General features: G+C 33.9%; 1 protein-coding gene across 1 annotated transcript in view; it reads right to left on the bottom strand.

Annotated features, from left to right (window-relative positions):
• Gnai1 (G protein subunit alpha i1) overlaps nucleotides 1-19,527 on the bottom strand; it is an 87,148-nt gene that overhangs the window by 16,451 nt on the left and 51,170 nt on the right. The window contains exons 2-4 of the mRNA XM_076835040.2: nucleotides 16,110-16,152; nucleotides 15,875-16,016; nucleotides 3,765-3,922 (exon numbers count right to left, since the gene is read on the bottom strand). Coding sequence (XP_076691155.1) covers nucleotides 3,765-3,922; nucleotides 15,875-16,016; nucleotides 16,110-16,152 — 343 coding nt within the window. The remainder of the gene's footprint in view (nucleotides 1-3,764; nucleotides 3,923-15,874; nucleotides 16,017-16,109; nucleotides 16,153-19,527) is intronic.

The following is a 19,527-nucleotide window of genomic DNA, read 5'->3' as shown; positions in this document are numbered from 1 at the left end:
TACCTTAGGCAAAGGCTGAATGAGATGCTGCTGCTTTTTTTTTAGAGAGAGAGAGAGAGAGAGAGAGAATTTTAATATTTATTTTTCAGTTTTCAGCGGACACAACATCTTCGTTTGTATGTGGTGCTGAGGATCAAACCCGGGCCGCACGCATGCCAGGCGAGCGTGCTACCGCTTGAGCCACATCCCCAGCCCTACTGCTGCTTCTTAGTCTTATCTGCAGGATAAGACTGCACATGACTCCTATAGTCTGCTCTCAAAACCGACACCCACATTATACTTCTCAATGATTTTAGTCACTCATCTAATACTCTCTCCAAAGGATGTCAACTATTTCATGATGCAAAAATGTAGTGTTACCATATAATGCAATGTAAAAATGAAAATTATTTTTTGCACTATTATGTGGTAGAGGCAATAACTAACAGAAAGTCCAGGTATGGAAGGTTAATAAGGGCCTGAATGGTAAAGGATTCATGGACAGTGATAATATAATCAGAAACATGAATAATGGGGTGAAAAACAGGGCATGTCACTTCTATTAGAAGCAGTAGAGATAGAAACAGTGAGGTCTTAATTCTTGGAGAGTAGCCCCATTTACAGGCTCTGTACTACCTAAATGAGGTCAGCTGAACATGGTGGGCATCCCTGCAAATGTCCTGAAATACTACAGCAGCATTAGACAGATAACTTAGAAATAATTTAAGCACAGAGAAACACCAACTACTGAAACTGCAAATTGGTATTAAACTCTGAACAGAATGCTTAGTCATTCAGAACGGGGTCTTAAAAACCAAAGGAGTTTGTTACTTTGCAGTGCTAGGGATTGAACCCAGAGCCTTGTGGAAGTTTGGGAAGTGCTCTACCACTTGAGCTACATCCTAAATATTTGATTCATTTTGGATAGAGTTGAGAAATTATCCAAATCCTGAATTAGTAACAAAAATGTTATAGACAGTCAAGTATATATATGTGGTGTGGATACTACAATGCAGAGGAGATGACGCCTGTTACCTAAACAAAGCAAAATTTGTAGAACCACACATGCTTCAGATTTTGGATTTTTGGATTAGAAATGCTGATCATTTCTTGTAGATGTGGTGATACCAGTCAGTATTATATTTGTTGAATTTAAGAGAATCTTATCACAGTGGTAACAATACCCTTGTATTTTCTCTGAGCCTTTAATGCCATAAGAATGCTATATATTACATGATGTATAATACACATGTATTACATATTATACTTTATGTACCAATATATTATACAAGGTTACAATTTATCATAAGAAAATATGATTTAACAAATCAACCAAATGAACCACACCAACATTTTACTATTGAACCCTTTAAAATAGTTCTTATTTAAAATGTGCTTTGATTACTCAGATACATTTTTTATTAAAACTGCTATAATTCTAATAGACCCTAAAATAGGCATACTTATATTTCAACAAAACAGAAAAGAAAAATAGGCATTGTTAAAAAAAAAAAAACAAAAAAAAAACCTCCCTTTGTGGGTGGTGTTGTGTGGCTCAGTGGTAGAGCACTTGCCTGGCACATGGGAGGCCCTGAGTTCGGTCCTCAGCATCACATAAAAAAATAAAGTTCAAAAAAAAAAATACTCACATAGTTTTAAATGATCACAAGTTTAAACTGCAAATGGATACTTAGCCCTAATGACAGGATAACACCACCTCCAGTCCAGAACTCAGAACTAAAGATACATGTCAGCACTCCAGAGGAAAAGATTTCTCTGACTTCCTTCATTCTTGAAAACTGACTACATTATTGCATATTAAGTTTAGAAAAAGCAAAAATAATATAACAATAACCAAAGCAACATGTCTTTCCCAATGCATGTCCAAACAGCATGCACTGAAACAGATGGTTCTTGATCAAAGAGGATGGAGAGGCCTGGAAGTATCCCCACATTGTGAGGAAGAGGCCTTCAATTTATGCACCCAAGGAGAACTTTTTAGTTACTGAAGCAGCTCCTTTTGCTAAGCTTAGCAAAGAGCAATCTTCTATCTCTAATTGTCACTACAATTTGAATTTTTCAGCAAGTACTGATAGTGGCAAAGCAAATAACATGGTTTAAGAGTTGTGTTTTTCCTTTAAGTAATTTTTCTAATTTGTCTTCTACCTTGTGTGAAGTTTGGCTTATTAATTCATTTATTATTAAACAAGATCAGTCTGAGTGACAACTACCTGTCAGGCTATGGTGATATGTTAGGCAAAAACAGACATTACTGAATTCAGTGTAGTGGCAGAGACAGTAAATGATTAAATAGTCACAACATAACAAGAAAATAAAATAAACTCAAAATATTTGTAATTCTGAAGGAAAAGTACAGAGTATTACAAGTACCTAACAGTGGAGCAAGGATCTTCTCAGAACACCAAAGAGTGTTTTCTTGTAGAAGTGATGACACCAGTGAGAAAGGTTGGCTCATATTCAATAAGCCACACAGGTAACAAGGTGTTCGCACAAGTATGAAAGTTAAAGTATAAATTAAGAAACAGGGTTACAAAGATTGCTGTGGGTGATGTGATGCATGTTATTAATTCACATTAAATCACAGGACACATGGGGCACACTCGGATGTCCAACAACATGTGATAAGACACTTGGGTCCACACCCCATTAGTCTGTTGCTCACTGTAACCACATGCATGCCATTTACCAAGAGCCTCAACATTTGTTCTCATCTAGCTAATCCTTACTTTGGTTCCTAACAGCCAACACAACTCTTTCAGCAAAACAGAACACTATCAGAAAGTAAAGAGTACATAATACATATTTTAGAAACCAATTAATGTTACTTGTGCAATATCTCACATTTCTGGGTATGTGACCCAAACTATGGAACAATCACTTGGTGTTTTCTTGTTTTTATATCATTTTTTGTGTGTGCTATATCACAAAATAGGAAGTTGGCTGGTTTTTATCACAACTTGCTTTGCAAACTTTCAGGGTTCACCACCTGGAAAATTAGGGCAGCCTTTTTTTTCTAAAGAACTTATATGTAAGTATCTATAAGGCTAGGTGTGGTGGTGCATGCCTGTAATCCCAGCGGATGGGGAGGCTGAAGCAGGAGAATCACAATGGTGAGGAACTAAGCAACTCAGTGAGACCCTGTCTCTAAATTAAAAAAAAAAAAAAAAAAAAAAAAAAATATATATATATATATATATATATATATATATAAATAAGTATTTGCAAATAGTAGCTCATGTGTCAGGACACATACAGCAAACAACCTTCAGGTGTAGTGGTAGTTTACTTAGTGAAAAAATATCTTGGGAACACCATCCAGTACTTCAAAAGATCCCTAGTTTAGGTGCCTGTCACTAAACAAGTACACTTCTTAGGCATCATTAGCATTATGAAAAGCACCCACATCACTTACCCTCTCATTTGGCTAGCTTCAAGTAAATTAGACATATACTCAAATGCAGCGTGAACTTTGGAAATTCCAATTATTTTCTTGGAAATATACAAGATACATTCCCGTTATGCGTGCTTCAATTAAAGTTTACATAAGCAAGAATCTCTTAAGGTACCACTGAACACACAGGAAATAAAAACATTCCTATCCATAAACATACAAAAAAGAGAAAGTTTTAAAATATTGTCATCCTGAATATCCTGAGTTGTACAAGAATATGTCAACCAATTCTGCAATAAAATTGACTTGGAGGTATATTTGACTCACAAGTAATTATTCATGATAGTGCAGTTCAGAAGTTATGATTACTTACTATGCTGCAGAATCATTAAGCTGGTACTCTCGGGATCTATTGAAACAGGCTTGTACACCGCTATCTTTCCACAATCTCTTTATAACTCCAGCAAGTTCTACAGTCATAAAGCCTTCTTCAGCAGCTCCAGCAAGCACAAAGAGTTGGCGGGCGTCATCCTGAACATTCAACAACCCATTTTTTAGAGAGTAAAAAAAGAGACATTAGAGATTAAAAAGTACAAATGGAGAGATTAGAGATAAAAATGCAATATTGAATTTCCTTATATTTTGATAGAAGTGTCCTAGCTTCTCTCTCTCTAAAACACCCTTAAGAAATTAGCTTAACCAAGAGAGTATAATCATAAATCAGGAGCTTATGTTTTATGGTATTAGCAATATTCACCAAGGCACCAGGAAGCTGCCAGAATTTCTTCAGTTATGGTACATGAAGGGGATCTGAGTTAACTATCTACACTTTCCTGCGTACTAGATATGATCATTTTTGAGAAAATAGAGGAAGAGTCTTGTCTTGCTCCTTCTTGCTCAAGATGTTTTCAATCTAAGAAACATAAAACACCATGAATGATTACATTAAATAGAATCCATTTAGGTGTGAGCTTTCTGATGTAATTTATAGATGCAAAATATGTTAAGAGAAAGGAAAAAATCAATGTGGAGTAAGCAAGAAAGGTTTCACAAAAAATATGGTCTGTAGATTCACAGGAGACTTTAAAATGTATATACATCAAAACCAAGGAGGAAGCAGTTGGGAGCAGGTGTTTGCCAACTCAGGCAAGGAGAACAAAATAAGCACATCTTGGGAATAGAAATATTCAAGACACACACAGAAGACAACAGACAAAAAATTCTAAGTGAGAATACTGTCTATAAAGTTAGCTAAATTGTGCTTAAATATGAGGCTACTAATATTAAGTCTGATCTACAAGTAATCAACCACTCACGACCAGTGCTATCAAAGAAAAAAAAATGTAATGTAAGCAATAATGCGATCTAAATTTTCTAACCACCACTTAAAAGATAGCAAAAGCAAAAAAGGTCACATGAAAATAATTTTAATAATATGTTTTGTTTAACCTATATACAAAAATATTATAACTCAACATGTAAACAATTAAGTTTATGAGATAATTCAAATTTTTATACATATTGTCTTCAAAATGTGGTGTGTATTTTACACATACAGCACATGTCAATTCAGAATAGACACATTTTATTCACTCAATGGTATATGTACGTAGAAGCTACTTACCATACTTGATAATATCACTCTAGCCTACGGGTAATAACACAGCTAATTCAAAGTGGATGGAGGAAGGGAGAAGCTGCTATCTTCATAGAGGTTTTCATTAACCTCAGACATGTTAACTGGGTGGAAAATATTATTATCAAGGGGCATACTTCCAGATACAGATGGCCTTCAGTTTTCTATGGTTTCTGTACCACAAATCTAACAAACTTCAGATTGAAGATATTTTAAAAAAATAATTGCATCTGTACAAACTTTTTTCCTTAATCCCTAAACAATATTATATAACAACTATTTATATGTGATTTACATTGTATTTAGGTATTATAAGTATTCTAGAGATAATTTAAAGTGTATGGAAAGATATGCATAGATTATATGCAAATATTGTGCCATTGTGTAAGACACTTCAGAATCTTTGGATTTCAGTATCTAATGATGGTCCTAGAACCAATCCCCCACAGATATGGAAGAATAAATGTATGGTACTAAATGCTTATAAAGAGAAGGAACACATTACGATATGGTATACAGAAGAAAAGATGCAGTTGGTGACACAGCTCATAGCTGACAATGTAAATTCATCCTGCTGCCAATTTGTGAAGCATTTCCTTTTCGGCTGGAACTCATCATGAAAAATAATTAAGTCTCAGCATGGGAACATATTATTCAAGCATATGTTCCCCTTTTTAGTAAATCACAAGAGAAATATGGGCAAGCAAGCAACATGTGCATAATATCCTTAATAAACCCCATATATCATGGTTTCAAGTCATTCTGAAAACCACTAACCCAATTCCATTAAAAGACTATTCAATTTTCTAAATATTTATTCATATGTGAGAAATTTCTACATTTGACCATTTTTATTTATTAAACTACATCAAATAATTTCTCTGTTTGGAAAAATGCTTTTCACTTAAGTATGCTTTTAAATGCATTTTGATTATAGTATCTTTATTCATAATTTCAATAAATTTTTGAAAGGGAAAGACCAATGCCCTCCAGGATAGGTCAGGAGATCATTCTTGCCTCTAACTTTCTAGGAAGAAGCCTAAAGAAAACGCAGAAGAAACTTTGGAAGCTCTATTTATAAACTGCACTTTCTGTGGCATTCAAAAATGTCTCTTCCTTTTTTTAGATTCAACATACAAGTGGGATCATGCAATATTTTTTTTTTTCCTGTGTCTGGCTCATTTCATTTAGCATAACTTCCTCCACATTCAAATGAATGAATCAATGTCAAATATACAGAAAGACTTCAACAGAAGTGGGACATAGGAAGTGAGAAAGGAAATGAAGTGATGTAGTTCAAAGGTCAAAGGAACAGACATGTAGGATGATCAAGTCCAAAGAAATAATTACAACATGCGAAATATAAATAAACAAAAAAGTATTGCATCAGAAATTTTTGTTAAGTATATTTTAGCTGCTCTTGTCACAAAAAATGTAACTATTTGAAATGAAGGATATGTTAATTTGCTTCAGAATAGTAACCATTTTACTATCCATATGTATCCCATAAGGTCAAATTCTAAACCTCAAAAATAGACAGTATTAAAATGCAAAATAGATTCTACTGGAAAAATAACTAGAACATTCACCTCCATGTCAGTAGCTGAATGTTCAGATGCTGAATTTGAGCTGGAAGGCACTGTAGAAATTATTCTATGTAATCTTTTGTTTTGTACAAAAAAGAGCCCAAGGACACAGAGAAGTTAGGCAATCTGCTTAAAGTTTCACAGCTAAAAAGTCACCCAATGGTCATTTAAATTGGTAAGTCAACAATTGCTCAGTAGCAATTGTCTAAAACAGAACAAATTTCAAAACTGTAGAATGGAGGCACTGATTTTATCTTGACAAGGAATGAGGTCTTCATAGGTTTGTATTAAAATTAATTAAGAACATTTATAAACACAAACATGAGGGTACCAAAAGGGTGTGGTACACAGTAGGAAAAGGGCAGGTATTATTAAAGACAAGATTGAAGTTTGATTAGGAGGTACGAAGGCTAGTAAATCAGTATACAGAAACTTTTTTTGTGGTGATTTAAAAAAAAAGAGCACCTAGCAGGGGTGTAGCTCAGTGGCAGAGAACACTTGGCTTGTGCAAGGCCCTTGTTCAATTCACAGCATTCCCCTCTAAAAAATATAAATAAAAAAGTAAAGAAAAAGGAATGTTATTTGCCAAGAAATTATTTGAGAGTAGCAAGAGGGAAAGAAATTCTTGGATGTAGCCAAGTTAAAATGTTTTTAAATTACTAAGGACTAAATGAAAATAAGATGGTTCAGAGAATGCAAATTCCATATAACATATACATATAACTCTGCTTTGAAAACTCAAAAGAAATTACAATATGTTATTGTGTCTAGAGAGAAGTAACCAGTCTTTCTCCGTGAAAATCAGGGAACACCTAGTGTGCAGTACTTTCTTGCTGTTTAGTGATGTGCACTATATGTGCAGCTATCATCCACTTGATCAAATCCACAAGAGTCTGTTCAGGATGGGGGAGGGGAGATGCTGAAGGACCACAATGGCTATCCTCTGACATATTAAAGATCATAAAAGGTAAGAAGGAGTAAACTTCCTGTTGAGCTTAGAGCAGAAAAAGGAGCATTCTTAAGACAATAGATATAAGCTTTCAATTGAATATTGGGAACACACTTTAATGATCACAGCAAGCTAAAAGAATAAAAAGATGGACAGAAAACTTTTCCTTTTTTCTTTTTGCCCCTTTCAGTTCTAGAGATTTAATCCAGGGGAATTTGACACTGAACTATTCCCAGACTTTTGTTTGTTTTTTAATTTGTAGAGAAGGTCTCACCAAGTTGCCCAGGCTGACCTCAAATGTGCAATCCTCCTGCCTCAGCCTCCCAAGTAGCTAGGATTACAGGCATGTGCCACTGCACCAGGTAATGCAGAGGTTGGGGGATTTAAACAGAAGCTAGATGACATAGCAGACAAAACTTATGAAAGAGATTGAGTTTACATAAAAAAATATCAAAAAAGACATTCTAATGTATAGGCTAAATAATATTAAAAAATAGTGATATCTATGAATTTTGGGTCCTAGGAATAAGAGACTAATGTCAAGGTTGACGTATAAATGAATATCTTGATTCAATGGCTTACCTTAAACCACATAGGATAAAAACTTCTCATTATTTAATCTACCATACTTCTATAGCATACCATTTTACTCCAATAAATTTAAAACAACTGTACTGCTCTGTTGTATCCTTAAGGAAATCTTAAGAACTTTAATGTGTTCATCACACCATGGCTCATGGTGCCCATTATAAGATGTTAAAGGGTTGCTTTAAGAAACAAGTATGTGTCAAACACACATTTTCCGTAAAAACACAAATCTAAGTACAGAAGACTTGAGGCAAGAAAATAGGCAGTCATTATTCTTTTTTTCCATAAGATTGTTTAAAAGGGGAAAAAAGCCTAAAAATAAAATAAGTTAATTTTAACTAAATTGCAGAGAGCAAAAATTTTAACTAAATTGCAGTGAATTTAGTATGAAGCATAAGCTTCATTATATCAAGAAGGAAAATTACTGATAAAATGTATGACACAAATATAATTTTAATGCCTATTCATGAATATTATATATGTATACATATTTTCAAAATATAAAATAAAGGAATATTGATACTTATATGTTCTTTGTATGAATAACAGAACCTGTTGTCAATGGAGAACAGAAGAATGTGGTAAGAAGTGAAATGAGGAAGGTAGAAATATGAAGTGCTAGAAGCACACATTATTTTTCAAGTAACTATCATTTTTGCATATATTGATATTTCTCGAAACGAAAACAACATAAAAGTATAAGTTCCTTCATTTTATGTCTCAAATATAAATCAGGAGCTGTAATAAATTATTCAAATATTAATCAAGAAAAAACAAATTAAAAATAACTAGAGACATTTTGAAAAAGAAGACTGGAGAAAGAGGGCTGATATTATTGGATATTAAAAGCCTATAATATGTAGAACAGTCTGGAATTAATATAGGTCAATAGGAGAAACAATTCTAAATCTGAATTCACTTTTATGTTAAGGCAGCAAGACAAATCAATTGGAAAGGATATGATTATTCAAAATTAGTTATGTAAATAAGAAAAAAAATGTTGAATCTTATTCAATGCACAGAACAAATACAAGTTTCAAAGGGATTAAAAAACAAACACAAAAAACAATATTAAAACTCACCACCCTTTACCCAGCTATTGCCCTTCTCGGACTATTCCCTGAAGACCTCAAAAGAGCGTACTACAGGGATACTGCCACATCGATGTTCATAGCAGCACAATTCACAATAGCTAGACTGTGGAACCAACCCCGATGCCCCTCAATAGATGAATGGATAAAAAAAATGTGGCATTTATACACAATGGAGTACTACGCAGCACTAAGAAATGACAAAATCATGGAATTTGCAGGAAAATGGATGGCACTAGAGCAGATTATGCTAAGTGAAGCTAGCCAATCCCTAAAAAATAAATGCCAAATGTCTTCTTTGATATAATGAGAGCAACCAAGAACAGAGCAGGGAGGAAGAGCAGGAGGAAAAGATTAACATTAAGCAGAGTCATGAAGTGGGAGGGAAAGGGAGAGAAAAGGGAAATTGCTTGGAAATGGAAGGAGACCCTCATTGTTATACAAAATTACATATAAGAGTTTGTGAGGGGAATGGGAAAAAATAAGGAGAGAAATGAATTACAGTAGATGGGGTAGAGAGAGAAGATGGGAGGGGAGGGGAGGGGGGATAGTAGAGGATAGGAAAGGTAGCAGAATACAACAGTTACTATTATGGTATTATGTAAAAATGTGGATGTGTAACCGATGTGATTCTGCAATCTTTGTAATGTTTTGAATAACCAATAAAAAATAAATAAAAAAATAAATAAAAAATAAATAAAACTCACTACCCTAAAACACTTTAAAAATATCAAATCTATGGTTGACAGAGGATGTTCTAAATTGAAGCACAATACAAGAAATAATAGGAGAGGTTATACTGGCCAAATTATATTGTTTGTTATATTGCCTACTGCATTGCATGCATGTACAAATATGTATTAACAAATCCTATCAGTATGTACAAGTATAATGTACCAATAAAAATGTGAGGAAAAATTATATATGTATCCATAAGATTGAAGACAATAAGCAAATTATGAAACAAATTTCTATCACAGACAAGGGTCAACACATAGATATGTGCAAACAAGCAAATATAGTAACCAAAACACCAAGACTCCAGTAGGTATATATATATATAAAACACAAGCCACAGAGAAATAAAATCTAGTCAATGAAGATAAAGAAAGCGACATAATTGTATTAAAATTGAAAATTCAAATTAAATCAATGTAAGATTTACAAAAATCAAATTAGCAAAGTTTGTTTTATTTTGTTTTGTTTAATATAAGACTCCTAAATTTTGGCTACCCCGAGTACTTTAAGAAAAGGTACCTCATAGGCTGTTGCTTGGAAGGTAAACTGATAACAACCTTTCTCAAAGGCAATCTGGCAAACAGACATACACAAACCAACTCAATAAGGAAAATAAATTACAAATTTATTACAGAAAAGTGAGCATTATGCAAGAGAACACTAAGAATTGAGGCAGAAATGGATGCTGTTTAAGTGGATTCAAGGAAAAATTTCTATTGCTTACAGAATAAGGTATTCCAAGTGGTTTTCCAGCTGTTATGAAGGACAAGGCATGTATTTTGGTTTATACTGTTTCTAATTTATTTTGTAACTAATACTACTAGAAAACTATAATTAAAGAAATCTATATACATTTTTATATTTTGTATGTTTATATATTTATATAAGTCTGCTATTTATATATTATTTATATATAGATCTATATTATATAGAACTGTCAATTTCTATAAATCCATATACATACTTATCCTTACTCTGTCCTCATTTTATACACATTCTTGGGACAGGCACTGGTCCACTGACCACATTTTGTGCAACAGTGTTCTAAGTAACCAGTAACTGAGGCACACTAATGACCCTCCAGCTTAACATTATTAGAAATATAACAGACTATGTTGTCAATATGTTATCATTCACAAATGAACCACCCTCATTTCAAGGAAATTTAAAAAGACATTGGGTATAAAATTTGATTGCTCTATGCCAGCCTTGAAAAATTGTTTTCTCTCATTTTAAATAACTAATGTATAATCTGCTTTGCAAATCTACTAACTGCCAAATATGATGCAAACCATAGCACATTAGTCATCATTATTTCTTAAAATTTTACACCTTTTTAGCCAATTCTCACCAAATCACTCTACATTTAAGATGTAATTTCAATAGAAATATCAACTGGGTTTTTAAAATGTTTTGTTTTCAAGAGAGTTGAGGAGAATTCATTCTCAAGTTCACATGGAAGAGAAATGCTTAAAAGCATATCTGGTTAAAAACAACAACAGGATGAGGTGATTTTTACCTGCTAGCTGCCAATTAACCCTATGAAGCAACAGAAATCAAAATAATGCGATTCTGACCATAATGACTGTATAAAACTTGTAAATAATAAAACAACCAACAAACATTTTATTGGGCATCTATTATAACCAAAGAATGTGTTAAACACTTGATATTCTTTTTGTCTGTTCCTAACAACCCTGCAAATTAGATGTTATTATTATTTCTCTTCTAATGAAACATGCTTAGAGAGGTTAATTAACTTAGCTAGTAGCTGGTTGGGTAAATAAAAAAAAAAATTATCAGTAGGGAAAAAAAGGTGTTCAAATCAAATGTTAAAGCAGCATTTTTACCTAAATGGGATGATTATTTTTAAAAATGGCTACTGGCAAGAATCAATTAGATTACAAGATATATTCAGATCTTAACTACCAACAAACACCATTTCCATGGAGGTGTACAAAACAATATATATAAAAAACAAAACTAGGCATTCTAGAAAAATATGAAAATTTAAAAATAATTCTAACATGAAGACTATCTTTCTATGAAGATGGAACACAAAAGTTAGAATTGATTGAAAAACAAAAACAAAATAAAATCCCAGGTCTCTAACAAGAAGTTTTTCAAAAACACAGGAAAAAATATTTGCCACATACACACACACACACACACACACACATACACATACACATACACACACATACACACACACACACACACACACTTGAAAAGGACAAGCAATTTAACAGAACAATATAAGAAGACTAAGACAGGTTAACAGGAGAAACAGCTGCTACAATGCAGAAGGTTGTAAAGCAAATCTATGGCACTGACCAGAATTCAGTATCTGATTATCCTTCAACATAGGAACTGATACTTCAGAAACAGGAATATATTCAGACTGCCTGTGAATAAACTGTTTCTTATTTGCTAAATGCTTTTTCCTTATTTATTCCTGATTCAATACCCATCTCAAACTTCCCTTCCCACCTCCAGTCCAAAGTGAATCCATCTACACATCCCTGAACATAACTTTGAGGGCCTAGTGGTTCTTCAGAGCTGTGTAAAGGCAAGGCAACCTAACAGGGAAGAGTCAAATCACAAACAGTGTGAGGATAGGTGTCTGTGTGGATGAGTTAATAGGGACCACAAAGGCCAACAGAAGTAAGGTCTGAGAGGAGGAAGAAACAGATGCAGAGCAGGCCATATTAGATTCCAAAACCTCAGGTAACCAACTAAAAAAGAAAAAGATAAGAAAAGGCTTATGGTGAGGGATTATGGTATGGTGAGGGATTATTCCTGGTCATTCCTGAAACTAAGCTGAAATTAACTTTATAAAAAGGTGATGGAGGTGTAAGAAAATAATATTCCTTGAGAGAATAATATGAAAAAAAAATCCTCTTTCAAAGTTGCTTGCACTAGCCAGGCATAGTGGCACACACCTATAAACCAGCTACTCAACTGAGGCAGAGGACTACAAATTCAAAGCAAGTCTGGGCAACTTAGCAGAACTCTTGTCTCAAAAAAAAAAAAAAAAAAAAAGGACTGGTGATGCAGCTCAGTTGTAGAGTGCCCTTGCACTGAACCTTCATTAGCTCCCACCTTATAGGGTACAAATCTTTTTTTCATAGCCACATACAAGATCTGAATGCAGAATACTGCATACATTATTGACAAAATGTTTTAAATACCATAATTGGAACTGGAATTGGTATAAATTTTATTAATTCTTTCTCCTTAATCGAAGAGTAGAGTCCTTATATGTACTCCTTTTACACAAAGACTAAAAGTTAAGTGTGATTAACATTTCTAAGATTTTAAGATTATTTTAATAATTCATAATTCTTCTGAATTTTTTTGAAATATATGTCCAGAATACTGATACATTATTCAATGTACTGCCCTACTACTCAATCTGTAATTTGTCTACTTATCATTTGTTCATTCAACACATGTTTACTGGACATGTGTTGAATGATCAAATTATAAATGAATACATTATTTTAAATGACCTGCAGTCCTCTATTGTACATTGTATCTCCAGATTCCTTCATCCTACACATCTCCTACTTTGTCCCCTTTGACCTATGTCTCCTCCTTCTCATGCACCACTGGGGATCATTGTTTTATTCTCTAATTCTGCACAGATGACTTTTCTTGGTTTTAGTTCTACATGTAAATGAAATCAGGCAAAAGTTTTATCTGTATCTGGCTTTACTTCACTAAATAATACCCTTCAGGTTCATCCATGTTGAGGAAAAAACTTCGAAGTCTGAACAATATTCTATTGTGTGTGTGTGTGTGTGTGTCTCCCCACATGTATACACACATCACATTCTCTTTACCAATTTGTCCACTGACAGGTTGTTTCCCTATCTTGGCTATTTTTAATAAACAATGCAATGAACACCCAATTGCAGATAAAATAATCAAGTGATTATTTTGTCTCCTTTTGGTTTATACCCAGAAGAGTGATAACTGGATCATAATTTTATTTTTAATTTCTTTAGAAACTTCCTACTTCCTACTGTTTTCATAATAGATGAGTCAATATGCATTCTTACCAAGAGTGCACTAGAGTTCCCTCTTTTCCACATCCTCACCAAAATCTGTTATCTCTTTCTTTTTGACAACATGAGGACTATAGCTAATTAAACGGAAAGAGGGATTTTTGTTAAATAAGACTGTAGTGCCTCCCCCACCCCAACACATAGTGTGAGATAATATGTAAGTTAATTTATTTCATTATAGTACCAATATTACTAAGTATACATATCTAATAACAATGTCATAAATCTCAAAAAATAAAATTTGTTCTTAAAAAGGATCTTAAAATCTATATGAAAATTTTAATTAACATACTAAAGCCTTTAAAATTTTTGTTTAAAAGGAAAAACTGAGTAAGTTAATATGACTCAGTAACTTATAAGAAAATTTTAAAGTAACTCATAAACAAGCTCAATTTATTTTAGATTTCTCTAACCTATATTTCCTAATATGGGTTTATTAATTTTCCTTTCTTATTAAGCATGAATTTCCCTGTATGTTAATAGAAAACAACAGCAACAACAACAAACTGTAAGACAGAAAGTTATAGTCTCTATGCAGAAAATCTTCATGGTATTAGTAAGGAGACGTGTGTGCTCGTGTGCGCACACACACAACATAAAAAGATGAAAGAACTATAAAAATGCAGCACAGTATTATTAATAATATACATACTTTGTGCAAAAAAAAAGCTAGGCTTCAGTAAAGGTTTTTCATCAATTTTTATAACAGTTATTAAAAAAGAATCAGTAAAGTACTCAAATAGCAAAAATCAAATGGGAGCTGGGGAAAAACAATGTTTTGTGGACAGTACCAACCAATATTGCTTTGAATCAAACTGAAAAGAAATTACTGGGTCAAAGAAAGAAGCACAGGCACAGAGGCTTGATCATTCTAGATTGTAATATTTCCTAGGTTTCAGTTTTTCTTTACTAGGAAAATAAAGGAGTGAAACTAGCTTGTCTTCAAAGGTCCTCTTTAGCTCTTAAATTTGATACATGTTTTTTAGTAGCCAATACTTTCCTATTCCAAAGATAAGCAAACTTTTGCACTGTTTTCATTATTCAAGATTAGATTTCTCAGTAGTCTGGGCATGAATACAAATAAGTAGGTCACTTCAGAATTCTAAATTATAAGAACAGATTTTAAATAGTGTTAGTGTAAGCAGTTTACAACGTATTAACTACAAAAATATTGTTATGGGGACTGCTACAGTTTGTATCTGAAATGTCTCCTAAAGCCACATGTGTTAAAGGCCTGGACCCCTGCCCATGGGGCTATTGTGAGGTGGTGGAACAATTGGGAGGTAGGGGCTAATGGGAGGTCTTAGGTTACTGGAGGCACACCCTTAAATAGGATCATGGAAAACTGATCTTTTCTTCTCTCTTTTTTCACTTCTTGGCTGCCATGAGGTGAGTAGCTTCCTTGGCTACCTGCTACCACCATGATGTATTTCCTCACTATAGGCCCAAAGCAACAGGCCAACCATACAAGGACTAAAATCTCTGAAACTGTGAGGCAAAATAGACATGTTCTCCTTTTAAGTTGATTATGCCAGGTATTTTTTACAGTAATAGAAAACCAATGAATACAAAAACAGAGGTACCTGATACATGTTATATAGAAAGTACTGCATCAATAATAATTATTGAATTATCCCAATTACCTGATGGGTAAGGTAAGTGTAACCATGAAGGAGAGAATAAACTATCCTGTATATGTTCATTTCACTCACTTCTAAAGCTCCTGACTCATGTCTATCCTTTTGACTCCTTGTATAAAAGAGTCCTGATTAGTTAACAAGTTATTCTTTTTACTTATAAAGCCTACTGCAATAAAATAACTTACCGCCCGAGCCGAGTCACCAAAGTCTATCTTCAACCGCCCCATGGCCCTAATGATAGCAATGATGGACTGGATGGTGTTACTGTAGACCACTGCTCTGTACTGCTTACATTCCTCCTCTGAGTAGCCAGCTTCATGGATAATTCTAATGAAATGAAAGCAAAGAAAAAGCACTTTCTTTGATGAAGGGTATACTTAAAACATAAAAAAAAAAATTCAATGTTTTAAATCTACTTACTTCATCTGCTTCACTATTGTACTTTTCCCCGATTCACCAGCACCTAAAAAACAAAGAATTTCTAATTTCAACATTCAACTTAAGTAAATCCAACTCCCAGAACACACATATACACTATGGGTCTCTTAAGAAAATGAGATACAAAGCAGCAACTACATAGGATGAACAAGTGTAAGACCCACTATACAACATGAATACTACAGTTCATAATAGTGTAGTATATTTGGGATTTCTTTCTATTTTATTCAAAATTTGTTTTGTTTTTGCTTTTGTGGTGCTGGGGACCAAGCCAGGGCCTTGTGCATATTGAGCAAGCGCTTTAACCACTGTAAATATCATCCCCATATTGAGAATTTTGGTCAAATAAGTGAATTACAGCTGTTGTTGGCACAGGAGAAAAATGTATAATTAGATAAGCTGATAGAAATATTAATTTTAACTGTATTAACCATTTGAGACTCTGTGTGTGTGTTTGAGAGACTTAGTTATGTGCCATTTAGTATACCTTAAAAATACACAATAAGATTTATTTAAAAAATAAGTGAGCTTTATTAATTCAAAATATATGGAAACTTTTTCAGATGCAAGTCCTGTCATCTCTTTCTTCATAATATACTCAAATTCAATAAACTCAATTGAAAAAAAATCCTTTCATTATTGTTTGTGTATATCTTTTAAAGCTCTAACAAGTTTCATCTTATATTAAAACTGAAGCACTATAAATGAGTTTCATTCCAGGTTTTAGTCCATATCAGCAGATGTTTTCACTGCTTGGCCAATTGGTTTTAACTTTTGGCTCTTGTGAAGTAGAATGGCAGCAGTACTGAGAAAGTGCATATAAAGTTTAAAACACAAATAGGAAAAGAAGAACTCAAATTATCATTATTTGCTGATGACATGATTCTATACTTAGAGGATCCAAAAAACTCTACCAAAAAACTTCTAGAATTAATTAATGAATTCAGCAAAGTAGCAGAATATAAAATCAATACCCATAAATCAAATGCATTTCTATACATCAGTGATGAATCCTCTAAAAGAGAAATTAGGAAAACTACCCCATTCACAAGAGCCTCAAAAAACAAATAAAATGCTTGAGAATCAATAATAGAGATCGAAGACCTCTACAATGAAAACTACAGAACACTAAAGAAAGAACTTGAAGAAGACCTTAGAAGATGAAAAGATCTTTCATGCTCTTGGATAGGCAATATTAATATTGTCAAAATGGCCATACTACCCAAAATGCTATACAGATTCAATGTGATTCCAATTAAAATCCCATCGTCATCCCTTATAGAAATAGAGAATGCAATCAAGAAATTCATTTAGAAAAAGAAGAGAACCAGAATCGCCAAAGCAATCCTTAGCAAGAAAAGTGAAAAAGGAGGCATCACAATACCAGTACTTAAAATATACTACAAAGCTCTAGTAATAAAAATAGCATGGTATTGGCACCAAAATAGACATGTAGACCAATGGCAGAGAACAGAAGACACAAAAACAAACTCACATAAATACAGTTATATGAGATAACTGGACAAAGTTATATGAGCTACAGGACAAAGGTGCCAAAAACATACATTGGATAAAGGATATCCTCTTCAACAAATGGTAAGAGAGAACTGGAAATCCAAATGCAGCAAAATGAAAATAAACCCCTGTCTCACCATGCAGAAAATTCAACTCAAAGTAGATCAAGGACCTAGGAATCATTCCAGAGACCCTGAGCCTAACAGAGGAAAAAGAAGGCCCAAATCATCATGTCAGATTAGGCCCTGACTTTCTTAACAAGACTTCTAAAGCACAAGAAATAAAATCAACAATTAATAAATGGGATGGACTCAAACTAAAAAGCTTCTTCTCAGCAAAAGAACTAATCAGTATGATGAAGAGAGAGCTTACATTCTGGGAGCAAATTTTGCCACAGGCATATCAGATAGAGCACTAATCTCCAGGATATATAAAGAACTAAAAAAAAACCTTAGCACTAAAAAAAAACAAACAACCCAATCAATAAATGGGGTAAAGAGCTGAACAGACACTTCCCAGAAGAAGATATACTTTTGATCAACAAATATATGAAAAAATGTTCAACATCTGTAGTAATTAGAGAAATGTAAATCAAAAGTACTCTAAGATTTCATCTCATGCCAATCAAAATGGCAGTTATCAAGAATACAGACAACAAATAATGTTGGCGAGGATATGGGGGAAAAGGCACACTCATGCATTACTGGTAGGACTGCAAATGGGTGTAACCACTCTGGAAAGCAGTATGGAGATTCCTTAGAAAACTTGGAATGGAATCACCATTTGACCCAGCTATTCCTCTCTCCTCCTCGGATTATACCCAAAGGACTTAAAAACAGTACACTACAGGGACACAGCCACATCAATGTTTATAGCAACACAATTCACAATAGCTAAACTGTGGAACCAACCTAGATGCCCTTCAATAGATGAATGGATAAAGAAACTTTGGTATATATATACACAATGGAATATGACTCAGCATTAAAAGAGGATAAAAGCATGGCATTTGCAGGTAAATGGATGGAATTGGAGAATATCATGTTAAGTGAAGTAAGCAATCCCAAAACACCAAAGGCCAGATGTTCTCTCTGATAAGTGGGTGCTGATCTGAATTGGGGGAGGATCATGGAGAAAATGGAGAAATTGGGCAAAGAGGAGAGAGAAGAGGGAAGGGGCATGGTAGCAGGAAAGATAGTGGAATGAGGAGAGAGAAGAGGGAAGGGGCATGGTAGCAGGAAAGATAGTGGAATGAGATGTACATCATTACCCTAGGTGCACGTATGACTGCACATATGGTGTGACGCTACATCATATACAACCAGAGAAATGAAAAATTGTGCTGCAATTGTGTACGATGAATCAAAATGCATTGTGCTGTCATATATACCTAATTAAAATCAATAAATTTTTTAAAAGGTTTAAAACATCTTATGTCACTACAGCTCTGTCTTATGTAATTATGTTCAACTAGCACCCCTGAACACCTAATACAGTGAACACTGGGGGGTTGCAATGGTATGTTAGACAAAAAGTCCACCAGGTTATTTCATCTTCCTTTCTCACAAATCAAAAAGCCTTTCTCAAAAACTCCTTCACTCTTTACACATGCAGGGTCTCTTTATGATGAGTCCCTCCCATTGTACTACTCTCACATGAAAATATTACTAATGAAATGACCACTTACAAAGTCAGTGTCCTCTTAAATACCCTTCCTTCCCACTTAACAGTAACTGCTATCTTTATATGAAATTAGACCAATTTGTCAAACCTCTCAATTGGTGGATATTGAGAACATTTGAGCAGAGATTGACAAATGTAAGACAGGATGAGCCTGTTGCCACAGCTACACACCCTGGAGGAATTTATCACTGTTTGAGGGACA

The sequence above is a fragment of the Callospermophilus lateralis genome, chromosome 1 (genome assembly GCF_048772815.1).
Source record: "Callospermophilus lateralis isolate mCalLat2 chromosome 1, mCalLat2.hap1, whole genome shotgun sequence".
In the NCBI taxonomy this organism is placed as follows: domain Eukaryota; kingdom Metazoa; phylum Chordata; class Mammalia; order Rodentia; family Sciuridae; genus Callospermophilus; species Callospermophilus lateralis.
Note: the sequence above shows the minus strand (reverse complement) of the source record. Positions and strands in the feature narration are given on the sequence as shown.